The sequence below is a fragment of the Lontra canadensis genome, unplaced genomic scaffold (genome assembly GCF_010015895.1).
Source record: "Lontra canadensis isolate GAN:19392208 unplaced genomic scaffold, GSC_riverotter_1.0 scaffold105, whole genome shotgun sequence".
Taxonomy (NCBI): Eukaryota; Metazoa; Chordata; class Mammalia; order Carnivora; family Mustelidae; genus Lontra; species Lontra canadensis.
This window is the reverse complement of record NW_022631099.1, coordinates 2,969,405-2,984,084: the sequence shown is the minus strand read 5'-3', so window position 1 is coordinate 2,984,084 and position 14,680 is coordinate 2,969,405. Positions and strand designations below refer to the sequence as shown.

Sequence of the window (14,680 nt, the reverse complement as noted above, 5' to 3'; positions counted from 1 at the left end):
TCTGGCCTGGATGCAAGGGGAGGGGGCAGATGCCATCAGCTCCCAGGGGACCATTAAAGTCACTGCGCTGCCAGGCGGGCCAGGGTGTCTGCAGCGTTCCCCGGGTCCTCAGAGCCTGCTGCCATCCACCTGGGCAGCCCGGCCTGGGTACGCGCCCCCGGGAAGGGAAGCGGCTGTCTGGTCTCCTGCACTCTGGTCTCTGGCTCTCTTCTCTTCAGCTCCGTTTCTCCCTGTCTTCTCTGTCCTTCCTTCCCCTGTTTTTTGTTTTTTTTTTTCCTCTCTCCCTCTGCCTCTGTCTCTCCCACGTTCCTTCTTTTTCCCCTTCACTGTCTCCCACTGTTTCCTCATCTTTCCACCTTTCAGTTTCCATCATCCCTGTTCTCTGTACCTTTTTTTTTTTCAGATGACTTTTTGGTCTCTCTCATTATTTCCTTTCTGCTTCTCTTCTTCTTTTCCTCTTTCATCCTCTGCCATCTGGCTCTTCCTGTGTCTCACTCTCAACTCCCAAAACGCAGCAACTCAGGGACCAGAGGGCACTCCGCCCCAAGGAAGGTTGGCCCTGCCCCTCTGAGGGCATTGACAGAGCCCGCTTGCAGAAGAGAGTGCCCAAGCTGGAGAGGACTGGTGTCTGTCTCCTGGGCTGGTGGGATGGCGTCCTGGCTTTGAAGTGGTGGCCCCATCTGCATCCCATGGCCTGATCCAGATTAGTTACTGTCCAGGCATATCCTTCCATCACCCAATTCACTGAGTGCACCGGGGCGGGAAGGACGGGGTGTTGGGCACCAGGACTAGAGCTGAGTCAGGAGATCTTTGCCAAGTTCCCAGGGGTAAGCATCCTTGGGGTGGCAATGCTGGAGAACACTCAGGGTTTGGTGCCCTCATGCCCACCCCCTCCAGGCAGCCAGCTCTGACTGCACGAGGTGACGTGTGACCCTTCCAGCCAGCTATGCCCTCGCTGTCCAGCACCGTGGGCCTGGCAGGCCTACTCTTCTGGGCAGGCCAGACAGTGAATGCCTTGATGCCCAATGCCACCGTGGCACTGGCCTGGACCGAGGGCACAGCAGTGCGGCCCCTGAGTGGCCTCGGGGTGCCCCGGTACCGGCGGAAGCGGCACATCTCTGCCGGGGACATGAGTGCCCTACTGGATTTTCACAACCACATCCGGGCCAGTGTGCACCCACCCGCGGCCAACATGGAGTATATGGTGAGTTCCCACGCCCTCTCCTGTGCCCAGCCAATGCCAGTCAACTCAGCGTGTTCTGGAAGTGCTGGACCATTTGCCAGCCTGGCCCCACTAATCAGTATCTGGGTGTCTGGGTCCTGCTGAAGGCCAGGAATTAGTCTACCCATTTTATGGATGAGAAAACAAAGGCGGTTGCATGGGTCCTCCCTGGAAGCAGGGTCAGTAGGCTGCTAGGTATGGACAATCCACTGTGTGTCTAGCTATAACCTACACAGAGTCCTGAGGCACTCCTCTTCCTTCGAGGTGGGGATTGTCATCTCTGTTTTCCGATAAAGAAATTGAGATGCAGAGATTTAATTTGCCAAAGGTCATCCAGCTGGGATTCTAACCCAGCTGTGCTTGTTGTGGTCTTAACAGATACAATAACCACCGCGCCCCGCTCCCCCAAGGATTTGGGCTCCCTGCTGGGGACCTGCAGGAGGTTGGTGGCTGGAGCTTTCGGTGCTATTGTCTCTGCTTTAGGGGTCTGATGGACACTTAGCAAGCCTGTGGAGGCAGAGTTTGGGGACTGGCACCTGGAGTCTCAAGCTCAGGAAAATGGGCAGCTGACCAGCTACAGAAGCTGAGATGTGTTCGCTTAAAGAAACAGGGCCAGTAGCTGTCACCCCAGTCCCCCAGAAGCCAGACTCTGGGAGTGGAGGAGGGGAACTTTCTCGTTATCGCAGTCCCTCCCCCAGGACCTTTGTCCCAAATCAGCCTGGAGAGATAGGCTTCTAGCCCACCCACAGATTTCTTTAGGGAAAGAGATTGTCAGTCCACCTCCTCTAAGGCAAATATGTGCCACTCCACAGCCTGAAAATTCCTATGCTTTTGCTATGTGTCCATTCACTTAGGTACTGGCTGCTGCTCGGAGCCCGGTACCGTGCAAAGCCTCGTGGGCTCTGCTGAGAACAGGATGGAGGCGTGTCTTCCCTCGTGGGGATGATAGAAAACAAATCCGCAACACAAGATCTGGATAATATAATGTCAAGGAGGAATAGGTGTTGGGGAGGGGTGGGGATAGGAGCCAGAATGGCAGGCAGCTAAAGATGGAAGGTTATTAACTTGCACATTGAAGGACTCATTCACTCATTAGCACAGTGATTGGCACATGGAAGGTCCTTCATTTTTCAAACAACGATGCATTTCTTGTGTGTGCAAGGCACTCATCCTCACAAGTCTTTATTTATTGTGTGCATGGTGGGACAGAGAGAGCTAAGTATCTCCCCTTGGACCCCAGTAAGGTCAGTGAATGCGGGTGTGATGCAGGTCTGACTAAGTACCCTTTGCTCAAGGAACGCTTTCTCTCCCACAGCCTCCCCAAAAGGTCCAATCCCCTGTTTCACGTTCTCACAGCCACCAGGGTTGTAATGATTATTTACTGTCTCATCTCCTTGCTAGACTGGGAGTCCCCGGCGCCTGGAAATATTGTTCAATGTTTGCTGAATGAACAAATAAGACGAATGAATGACTAATATCTCAGAGAATCCCAGGAAGTCAGAGTGGAAGGAAAATGGTCTTTTTTTTAAAGTGATGCTTTTTCAAGTTATACAGTTTGGGGCATTCACACACTGGACAATTATGAAGCTGTTAGGAGGGGTGAGAAGGGTATTCTCTATGTGCTGATGTGAAATAACCAGTAAGATAACCTCTTTGGTTGAGTGAAAACAGCAAGAGGCCTGATAGAATGTCTGGCCGGCTGCCTTTGTAAAATAAATAAATATATATATAATATACTTATGTACACTTAATTATATACAATTATATATACTTATATAATTACATGTGTTTGTGTGTGTGTATATACATTATATATATGTATATATATATATATATATATATATATATATATATATGTATGTATATATTTGCACAGCTATAGAATATTTCTGGAAGAGGACTCCAAAAGTCACAGTGATGGTTGCCTCTAGGAGGCAGGATGGCTGGGGGACCAAGGACGGGACTGAGATGACAGACTTTCCACTTTTCCTCCTTTGGGATCTCATATATTATAGTTGTGCCTGTTTTCACTATTCAGAAAAAAATTTTTTTGAATTCAAATATTTAATGTCAAAAGAAATTTGTTTTAGGAATACAATAAATATGATAAAAAGCCAGTTCCCTCCCCATCACCCTGGGCTCAGCCGCTTCTAGGGCCTACTAACTCCTGGACCAAGAGCCTGGGACACACTCAGAGCAGAGAACCCCAGCCTGAAGTCCCGTGTGGGGGAAAAGGGTGCAGGAAGAGGAGTCAGAGGTCTGGGTGTGGGTCTTGGCTCTGGTGTGGACATGGACGTCCTAGGCCTTCTCTGACTCCAAGTGTTCTAAGCTGTTGAGTGGATTCGGTGCAGGGTTTCAAGGAGATGGAGGACGACGAGGGACACCAGGGAAACTCGAGTCTCTGGACACAGCTGGGATGATGGGGGTTGTCCCCCTGGGGAATCTCATGGCCTTTCTCACCCCAGGTCTGGGACGAGCGGCTGGCCAGGTCCGCTGAGGCCTGGGCCACCCAGTGCATCTGGGCCCACGGACCCTCCCAGCTGACGAGATACGTGGGCCAGAACCTCTCCATCCATTCTGGCCGGTGAGTGACCTTCTGCCCTTCCTTCTCTCAGTTACTCCACAAAGTCACCGAACAAGGTGGTGGTAGAGCACCTTCTCCACTCCCAGGCAGGGGTCTTCCATCTTCTCTCTCTTCCCAGGTACCGCTCAGTGGTGGATCTCGTGAAGTCTTGGTCTGAGGAGAAGCGCCATTACTCGTTTCCGGCCCCCAGGGACTGTCGGCCGCGCTGCCCCTGGCGCTGCAGTGGTCCAGTCTGCTCCCACTATACCCAGGTACCCCTCTGTGGGATGAATGGCCGAGGGAGAACAAATCCTGCTAGCTTAGAAGACAGAGAATGTGGTGGAACAGAAATGATAGAACAGAGGCCCTATGGACCTCCTTTCACACAGTAAGTGTAGTCCTGGAAAGTTGTGTGTAGACTGAGTTGAGCTGACTGGATCTTGTTTTGAGGGTCTTAGGTGGGCAGACCAGATTGTTTGACCTCCAAAATGGAGATGTGTGGTCTGACAAATCAAGAATGCTTCTGAATTCAATAGCTCCAAAACATTTTCTAGTATTTTCTGTCTTCTAAGGATATTATTATCATCATCATCATCATCATCATCATCATCATCATCATCATTTTAAGTAGGCTCCACACCCAGCGTGGAGCCCAATGCGGGGCCTGAACTCATAGCCCTGAGATCAAGACTCAAGCCAAGATCAAGAGTCACACATTTAACCCACTGAGCCACACAGGCACCCCTAGGATCCCACTATCTTAAAAAAAAAAGAAATGTTAAAATAAAATGACAAAAATTGTAGTATATTTTGAGTGTTCATATTGAATATGTTACCACTTGTTACACAAAAAAAGCATAACATGGGGGTGCCTGGGTGGCTCATTGGGTTAAAGCCTCTGCCTTTGGCTCGGGTCGTGATCCCAGCGTCCTGGGATTGAGCCTTGCATCGGGCTCTCTGCTCAACAGGGAGCCTGCTTCCCTTCCTCTCTCTCTGCCTGCCTCTCTGCCTACTTGTGATCTCTGTCTGTCAAATAAATAAATATACTCTTAAAAATATATATATAACATGATATAATGTTGCGGGAAATGGGACAGAAACTTCCCACTGTAAGACAAATATTTTCTTTCAGTCTGTCCATCTCTTTGTGACTCATGTGGAGTTACAGTCAAAAAACTACATTGGAGACCCTGTTTCTGTGAGGCCTAAAGCAAGTGTCCTTCCTGAGATCCCAGGAGATACTATTACCTTCATCTTACCAAAGAAGCAAGTGGGGCATGGCATGGTTATTTGACTTGGTCAAAGTCACACCCTAGTGATACGGAGATTCTAATCCAAGGCTGTCTAACTCCAAAGTTTGTGTTTTAACCTCCAACAGAATAATGATTTTCCAGTGGTTGCTAGGGAAAAAAAGGAAGAAAAAAGTAATAGAACAGTATAGAAAATAATAGCATATATCACGTATGCAAAAATTAAGTGTTGGTTCACAAAACTTTTGTCTCAACTGTGTGTGTGTGTTGTGCACTGAGTAACAATCTAAAATTCATCCCTTACTGTTGGTTGTAGTCAAAACCAAAAAAGCTTGAGAAATAACGTAGCACAATGTGTCTTCAGGAATACTGGGACAGGCAGATTGCCTCCCCCAGAAAGACCTCACTTACCCTGAACCTTGTCCAGGAGCCTCTGAATCCCAAGGAGCTTGGGTCTCTCTATGTCCTTCTCAAAGCCTCCTTGTCATTGTCCTTCCTCAGATGGTGTGGGCATCTTCCAATCGGCTGGGCTGTGCCATCCACACCTGTGGCAGCATCAACGTCTGGGGCAGCACCTGGCGTCACGCAGTGTACCTGGTCTGCAACTATGCCATTAAGTAAGTACAGCATGGAGGTAGGGGGCTGTGGGGCAGGGGTATGGACCCTGAGAGGAATGGGCAGAATTCCAAGAAAAGGAAGACACCCAGGACACCCTGCCTTCTTCCATTCTAAGTAGCCTCAATACCATACAATCTGGTAGTTTTAGAGTCAATTAATAATTCTTTTTTTTAAAGACTTTATTTATTTATTTGACAGACATAGATCACAAGTAGGAAGAGAGGCAGGGAGAGAGAGAGAGGAGGAAGCAGGCTCCCTGCCGAGCAGAGAGCCAGAAGTGGGACTTGATCCCAGGACCCTGGGATCATGACCTGAGCCGAAGGCAGAGGCTTTAACCCACTGAGCCACCCAGACACCCCCAATAATTCTTTTTCTTTACCCAAATTGCAAAAGTGCTTGGGAGATAGAGGACCAAGGCAGGTGGATAGGCAGCCTCTCAGATGAAGTCAACACTAGAGAGTATGGTTTGGACACGACGGACAAGTGCGCTTGCAAATATCTCACTCTTGAATTAGATCTGCTTGCCCACTGCCTGGCCACACATGACAGCCCCAGTCCTCTTCCAACAAGGCCAGCTAGCCCCTCCAAGCTTGTCATAGGAAGTGGAGCAATCAGGAACACGTGTGTCCCATACCCAGGCAGATCCCAAAGATAAAGAAAAGGAGAGACAGAACGAGCATACTCAGCCCCTCCCTTCAGGCTCTCCAATCAGCTTTGTGGGAGTGGGGCCCTTCGTAGGCAAGTCTCTTGGAAACATGGAGAAAGAAGGATGGAAGTTCCCAGCCAACGTACAGTATACAGACTTGCCAACATTACAGATTCGCATATAAAAACAAGAACAAATTCTAAGTAAACATGATATTTAGAATTTCAAAATTACATGCTGATGGCACCTTTTACTTTCAAGTAGCCCTTGACCATTTACAAAATATTTTCACCTCATTGAAGAGATGAAAGAGAAAGAAGGAAGGAAAAAGGGAGGGATACTGGGAAAACATTTTTCTTTTTTAAGAAGAAATTGAGGATCGGAGAGGTTAAGTAATATACAAAAATCACAAAGCCAGGAGGTGGCAGAGCTGTTCGAAACACAAGTCTTGATGTCAAGTCTACGCTCTGTCTGCTATACTATTCCGATGTTCTAGAAATCACTGGCAGCCTGAACACAAATTCTCAAGCTATTTATTTGTTAATGGTTGACATCAATTAACAAAGTATAGAGCCCAGCTTTATCAGACACAAAAATACAAAGCAAACTGCATTACAATAGCTTAAGGGACTGTTTCAATTTGCTGATACACGGAATTTTTGCAGCACTGAGTATTAACACTATAGTTAAGATTTTTATGCTCTGGGGTCAAGACTGTCAGGGTTCAAATTTGTGATTTAACTTCTACATGCCTGTTCCTTCATCTGCAAAATGGGAATAAAATAATACCTACTCACTGAATTGTTGAGAAAAGTAAGTGATCTGACCCAGGTAACCCGCCCCCGCCCCCGGGGCTCATGATGGCAGATTACACAGCGGTGTTTCCTGCTATGACCAGATCTGGGTGTGGTGTCCCGTGTGTATACAGTGTGTCCATGTGTATATGAGGACTACGGATAAAGCATTTCCCCCTCTATGGACCTCCATCTCCTCTTTTAAAATAAGGCTGATCCTACCTGTCTCACAGAGGATCCCAGGACATGGTTGTCCATAGTACATGCTCAGTAAATGGTGGCTGTGGATATAATTGGGTTATAAACTCTTTGACGGTGGGAAATAGACCTGATTCATTTCTGTATCCTTTTACTACAGGGATTTCAACCTTCTTCTCTTTCTTTAAGCAAAACTTTTTTCTAAGTGGTTTAATTGAACAACAAAAAAGATTGACTTTTATTCTAATTCCCCCAGGTGTTTCTACTTCCCACATTCCCTGCCTCCAAACTTCTGGGAGCACCTTTTGAAAACTCTGCACTCACAGCATCTGGCACAAATCCTGATGCTCGATAGCTGCTCCAGAAGTGTTTGTTGAATGAATAAGTGAACGAACCCCATGTAAAACCAGAAATGCATACTTTTTTTTTTAAAGATTTTATTTATTTCTTTGACAGAGATCACAAGTAGGCAGAGAGGCAGGCAGAGAGAGAGGGAAGCAGACTCCCTGCTGAGCAGAGAGCCTGATGTGTGGCTCAATCCCAGGACCCTGAGATCATGACCTGAGCTGAAGTTAGAGGCTTAACCCACTGAGCCACCCCAGGCGGCCCGTAAGTGGCTGGGTCAGGCGGAAGGAGTAAGAAAATCAACACTTTCTGTAGAGTCACGTATTGGCCAGGCACTGTGTTAGGTGTGGGCATACATGGCCCCATTATCTGATCTTTGCTGCCTCTCTGTGAGAAGGGGAGTCTTCTATTAGTTTTACAGATGAAGAAACCAAGGCTTGCAGGTGTGACTTGCCCCAGGTCACATAGCCAGTCAGCAGAGGTGCTGAGATTTGGAAACCTGTCTGAAGGCTGCCCATATTAACTCACCTCTGTCCCTGTCTCCTCTGTACCTTTTCTCTTCCAGAGGCAACTGGATCGGCGAGGCACCATACAAGATGGGAAGGCCATGTTCTGCCTGCCCCCCGAGTTACCAAGGCACCTGTAGTAGCAACATGTGCTTCTCCAGACTCAAAACCAATCAGCTCCTGTGGGTCTAACTTTCCCCCAGGCTCTTGGGGGGCGCTGGCCCTCCCCTAAAAGCTCCCTCCCCAAAGACCAGATGAAAGCATAATTGCTTTTGTAAGGGACATTACTGAGCTCTCTCCACTGATCTGAATTTTCCCTCCTGATTCCTTCCATTCCTGAAAGGTCCAGCATGCATCAGAAGAAACAACCTCCCAGCCTCCTTTCTTCCTCCAGCATTCTCCTCCCTGGCTTCTGGGAAAGAGGCCTGCCTCTTTCATGGACTCTGCTCAGAGAGCCAGGGCTGGTTGGAGCCGACTCTTGGGTCCCAAACCCACATGTCTGTCCATCCAGCAAAGGGGATTTATTAAATAATCTTTAGCCTGAAACCCACTTTCATTCACCTAATAATAGCTAGACTTCGAGGACTTGTGGTTTGCTCCCCGTTGGGAACGTCTCAGGTCCAAGCTTTAAAAAAAAAAAAACAAAACAATTGAAATTGACTTGTGGATTCAGGACCCCCCTTTTACAGATGGGTACACTGAGGCTCTGCCAAGGGGTGTGACCTACTAAGAGCCACAACAGCTTGTCCCCAGCAGCACCCAGGTTGGAGCACAGGCCCTGACAGCCCTTGTAGGCAGTTGGATCCCTCTCCGAGCATCTGGACGAAGAGTGCAAAACCAGAGCTGGTCGGCAGGGGTGGGTGGGGTGGGGGGACAGGACTGTCTTCTTCTGGGCTTTTTCCTCTATCACTCCAGGTGTCTGCCTGTCTGTCTGTCTCTTTCTCCCCCACACTCCCAGTAGAATCTCATTCTCATTCCCATAAACCATTTCCTCTCTCCCCACCCCGCCCCACCCAGATATCACAACACACAAAAGTCCTTTTGTTTCCAGAGATAGTAAAATCTCCCCCTCAGACCTTGCCCTCCAGCTGGGGCCCCACTCCCTGCTTAGCCAGAGAGCACTCCAGTCAAACGGGCCCCTACATCCTGCTGGATGGAGTGAGTTTTCTTCCCTCTTAGTCCTTCCCACTGAGGCTAGGGTCCTTGCATGTCAACAAGCACCCTCCTGTCCCTGGCCCCCAATAAAGTCCTTTGAGATCTGATGCAGTGGCTCTTTCTGGTCCCCCCCCCCCCCGCCCCCCAATCTCTCAGCTCCTAGAGCAGGGTCAAAAGAAGGAGGGAAGGAAATTGAGTAAGAGGAGATGGAGTGAAGGCAAAACCGGCTCCAGGGAAAGGCCAGGAGAGGGGGCTAATAGCCCCTGCTTTGTGCTGGGCATGACAACTAGCTTATGCACGCACGCACAGGTGTGTATTACTATCCCCTTTTACCGATCAGATAAATGAGGCTTAGGGGGACCGCCCATTTCCAAATGTTGGAAATGGGTAAAGAGAAACAAGGATGCTGTTGTGAGTTTATCATTCACAGATTATATCCTTCCTCATTTGGGGGGCGGAGGAGGGAGTATTTTCATTTATAAAACAATCGTGATGGGGCGCCTGGGTGGCTCAGTTGTTAAGTGTCTGCCTTCAGCTCAGGTCTGGATCCCAGGGTCCTGGGATGGAGCCCCACATTGGGCTCCCTGCTCAGAGGGAAGCCTGCTTCTCCCTCTCCCACTCCCCCTGCTTGGGTTCCCTCTCTCGCTGTCTATGTCAAATAAACAAAATCTTTTTTTAAAATGGTAATGATTAATGTTAGATTTTTTAAAAATATATTAATGTCTTTATATTGGGGAGGGGAAAGGCTTGCTAGCCCTATGCCAATTTCCTGAAATGTTCCGAAAATTTAAGTGGCATGTGACCTTGAATTAAATGGTGTATGTAAGGTTATATAATTAGTAGGGAGCAAGCATAGGATTTGAATTTAGCTTCATCTGAACTCAAAGCCTGTGTGATTTTGGCTGCCCCACATTACAGACATAACAACTGAAGCTCAAGAAGCGGAATTCGAGTATGTTCTATGTGACACAGAAGCCCAGTGTCTTAATGCATCTCCTTGCTGCTTCTCAGCTAAGGGAGAAACTCAGAGATTGGACAAAGGTAGGGACAATTAAGCAAAAGGTGCCATAGTAAGGGGTGGGAATTCCAGATGACCTCTGGGAGTTGCCCTTGAGAAGAGTCCATGGCAACAGAGCAATGAGGAGGTTGGCCTTGCTCAGCTAGCCAAGGTCTGGATCCTGCAGACCTGGGGGTGGGGACTCAGGGTGAGGGGGGCTGCTCATAGCATCCTGGTTGGTAGAGCCTCTGTTCTAACTGAAGGGGAACTTTTGCTGCAAGAAATCTGTAACAACATTGAAGCTTCTGTAGTATTTTATACTTTTTGAAGATCTTCATAGCCCAGTCTCGTTTGAGTCCTTGTTTGTTCACTCATTCATTCATCCACTGAGAGGGTTAAGAGCACAGACTCCAGAGCCAGATGGCCTACGTACAAATTTAACTTAGTGGCTAAGCGTGCTTGGGTAGGTTACCGAGAGCTCTGAGTGCCTATCCCATCTGTAAGGGGGGACACTAATAGTATCTTCTTCATGAGGTCATTCAACATATTAAACAAATGAATGCATGGAAAGCACTTAGAGCAGGGTCTGGCATATAGAAAATACTATAACAGGGTCAGCTCAGAGCACAGCGGTCACTAATATATAGATCAGGGTGGACAAACTATGGCTTACAAGCCAAATCTGGCCCACTGCCTGTTTTTACAAATAAAGTTTTATTAGAACACAGCCACGCTCATTTGTTTATCTGTTGTCTGTGGCTGATTTCATGCTTCCACAGCAGACATGAGTAGTGGGCAGAGACCACAAAGCTAAAGCCCCAAATTTATACTATCTGGCCCTTTATAGAAAGCATTTATTGACTCCTGAGATCTATAATGTCCTTATGCTCCTGGAGCTTGTAATTGTAGTATAAAAGTCAGGCATTAAACAGAAGATGAATACAAATAATTTATTGTAATGGAAGTAAGTGCCATCTGGGAGAAGAACCATGAATTACAAGAGTGCTGTCTAAACTACAATGGGTAGTCACGTGGGTCTTCTGCAGAGAGACGTGGTTTTCTTTTTTAAAAGATTTTATTTATTTATTTATTTATTTGAGAGAGGGAGAGAGAGCGTGCACATTCATTTGTGCAAGGTCAGTTGGGGTTGGGGGCGGAGAGGCAGAGGGAGAGAATCCCAAGCAGATTCTGTGTTGAGTAGAGCCCTATGCGGGACTCGAATCCATGACCCTGAGACCATGACCCAGTGGAAATCAAGAGTTGGATGCTCAAGGGACTGAGCCACTGAGGCACCCTGCGAGATGTGTTTTGATGAAGAAGAGAAGCTGGTCAGGCTCTGAGGCAGTAATGACAATGTGGGTGAAAAGCTGGGACGGAGAGCACAGAACAAGGTCAGGTTCTAAAACAAGCCTGCTACGTGAGAAGGAAAGAGAGTCAACTGACCCTGGGAGGGGAGGCAGGGGCCAAGTCAGGAATAATCTTGGAGCTTCACTCAAGGACAATGGAGAGGCATAGCAGGATTATAACAGTGGGATGACATATCAGATTTGCACTTGAAAAGACAATTCTGCTGCATTCAAGGGGAATAGATTTGACAGGGTCAGAGTAGACGCTAGGATCCAGGTAAAAGGCTATTTCAAGCATCCAGGTGAGAAATGAGGATGGTGGGGCACCTTTGTGGCTCAGTGAGTTGAGCATCAGACTCTTGATTTCAGCTCAGGTCATGATTTTGCTGTCTTGAGATGGAGGAGATGGAGCCCCGCATCAGAGTTGGGGGGGGGGGTCCATGCTCAGCAGGGAGCCTGCTTGAGATTCTCCTCCTTTCCTCTGCCCCCTCCCCACCTCTGTGTGCGCACTAGAAAGAAAGAAAGAAAGAGAGAGAGAAAGAGAGAGAGAGAAAGAAATGGAAGGAAGGAAGGAAGAAAGGAAGGAAGGAAGAAAAAAAGAAAGAAAGGAAGAAAGGAAAGTTGTTTAAACCAAGATGGCAGCACTGGAGATAAGGAGAGGTAGATACATTTGTGACATATTTAACAAATGGAATTCAAGGGACACCTGGGTGGCTCAGTCAGTTGGGCATCTGCCTCCAGCTCAGGTCATGAACCTGGGGTCTGGGATCGAGCCCTGAATCGGATTTCCTGCTCATTCGGCAGCCTCCTTCTCCCTCTCCTTCTGCCCTTCCCCGTCCCCACTTGCACTTGCTCACTCTTGCATGCTCTCAAATAGATAAATAAGACCTTTAAAAAAAAATAAGAAGAATTTAAAGGGGCTTTGTAGTGGTTGGGTGTGGGTGTGAAGGAAGTGGAGTACATGAGGGTGCCAATTTATCAAGGTGGGGAATTCAGGGGAAGAAGTTTCAATGAAAGGGAGGAGCAGGAGTGCAATTAGGGGCATATGATATTTGAGATATCCATGAAACACAAGTGGAGATATCTAGGAGGCAGCTGGCTATATGAATCTGGCCTCCAGAGGAGAAATTTAGGCTGGACATACACAATTGGGAATCACGAGTATACAGATGACCATTGAAACCACGGTAATGAAAGTGATGATGGGAGGAGGAGAATGGAACGAAAAAAAAAAAAAAGTAAATCTAGACTTAAGCTCCAGGTAACTTCAGTATTTAAGGACAGGTAGAGAAGCAAGAGACAGAGAAGAAAAAAGACGTCAAGAAGGAGGAAATTGAGAAGATTACAGTAGTCTGATGCTGACGGAAGAATCAACTGTCAATGCAGTTGGGATTCCGGGGAAATGTCCTTTGAATGTGTAGGCAGGGAGCCTTTCTATTGCAGCAATGAAGACTCAGTGTGTGGTGGTGGGGAGACGTGGAGCAGAAACCAGCCTGAAGAGGGTAGTGTCACAGAAGGGAGATGGGGAAAAGTGAGCCCTGGTGTAGAGAGCTATTTTTTGAAAGTTTGGCCACAAAGGGAGGAGAGAGGTGATGCAGTGGCAGTGATGGAGAAGGAACTTATCAAGGGAGGATTATTTTTAAGTAAAAGAGATATTACAGCCTATTTAAATACTGATAGGATTCTGCTTTCAGTAATCTGTCCTACAGAGACACTTCCCACATGCTGCTGGTCAAGACATGTGCAGGAAGACAGTCACTGTGTATAGTCATGAAGCCTGGAAACATCCTAAAGGTCCGGCATCAGGACACGAGTCAAACCACTCATGGGACAGTCACATAGCTGGACCCACCCTCAAGAGAATGAGGCAGATCTGCCGGTAGAGAGACAACCCTTAGATTCCAAGGGGGAAAGAGCAGGAGGCCTAAGAGCATCTTTAACGGTTTCCTGTGTGGTTTGTGCATTGATATTTGTGTGTGTGTATTAGCCAGCTTGGGCTGCAATCACAAAGCACTATTAGCCACATGGCTGAAACCACAGAAAATGATTTTCTCATGGTTCTGGAGGCCGCACGTCCGAGATCCGGGAGCCAGAATAACTGGGTTCTGGTGAGAGCTCTCTTCCTGGCTTTCAGGGAGCCTCCTTCTCACCGCGTGCTCCCGTTGGGGTGGCAGGAGGCAGGGAGTGAGGTCTTTGTGCCTCTTCTCTTAAGGACACTTAAATCAAGACCCCACCCTATGACCTCATTTAACCTTAATTACTCCTTAAAGGTCCTATCTTGAAATACGATCGCCTTGCGACATCAGGACTTCAACATAATGAATTTGGGGAGAACACAATTCAGTCCATAGCAGTGTGTATGTGTGCGCATATGTTTAAGTGCTGGAAATATATACAAGAATTTGTTTAAAAGTTCCATCGAGTGAGATGTGATGGACCTAGGGTAGGAGGAAGGCTTATTTTTCATTATATGTTACTTGTGCAATTTTCTCTTTCTTTCTTTCTTTCTTTCTTTCTTTCTTTCTTTCTTTCTTTCTTTCTTTCTTTTTTTGAGAGAAAGCACAAACGGGGGGAGCAGTAGAGGGTGAGGGAGAAGCAGGCTCCCCACTGAGCAAGGGCCCAATGAGAGGCTTGATCCTGGGACATGGGGATGATGACCTGAGCCAAAGACAGATGCTTAACCAACTGAGCCACCCAGGTGCCCCATGTTTGCACAATTTTCATTTTTAACATGTGAATGTATTACCTTTTTCATTAAAAACAAACAAACAAAAAACTAGTTTAGGGGCGCCTGGGTGGCTCAGTGGGTTAAGCCTCTGCCTTCAGCTCAGGTCATAATCTCAGGGACCTGGGATCAAGCCCTGCATCAGGCTCTCTGCTCATCAGAGAGCCTGTTTCCCCCTCCCTCTCTGCCTGCCTTTCTGCCTACTTGTGATCTCTCTCTGTCAAATAAGTAAATAAAATCTTTAAAAAAAAAACTAGCTTAAAACAAATGAAAGCAAAAAGATAGAGATCACATCACAGGGTCAAAGTTAAAAAG

General features: G+C 47.4%; 1 protein-coding gene across 1 annotated transcript; it reads left to right on the top strand.

The window, feature by feature from the left end:
- The first annotated feature begins 946 nt into the window (after positions 1-946).
- On the top strand, positions 947-8,334 carry R3HDML (R3H domain containing like). Its single transcript, XM_032838585.1, has 5 exons — positions 947-1,204; positions 3,688-3,806; positions 3,925-4,057; positions 5,537-5,652; positions 8,202-8,334. Exons 1-5 carry the CDS (start codon positions 947-949, stop codon positions 8,332-8,334), a joined length of 759 nt encoding a protein of 252 aa, XP_032694476.1.
- Positions 8,335-14,680: the final 6,346 nt, after the last annotated feature.

What these genes read in the sequence shown, in the direction of transcription:
- R3HDML (XM_032838585.1), top strand. Translation starts at nt 947, where the DNA reads ATGCCCTCGCTGTCCAGCACCGTGGGCCTGGCAGGCCTACTCTTCTGG. An exon ending in TCTGCTCCCACTATACCCAG is followed by an intron (nt 4,058 to 5,536) that starts GTACCCCTCTGT and finishes GTCCTTCCTCAG; the next exon opens with ATGGTGTGGGCATCTTCCAA. An exon ending in GTCTGCAACTATGCCATTAA is followed by an intron (nt 5,653 to 8,201) that starts GTAAGTACAGCA and finishes TTTCTCTTCCAG; the next exon opens with AGGCAACTGGATCGGCGAGG.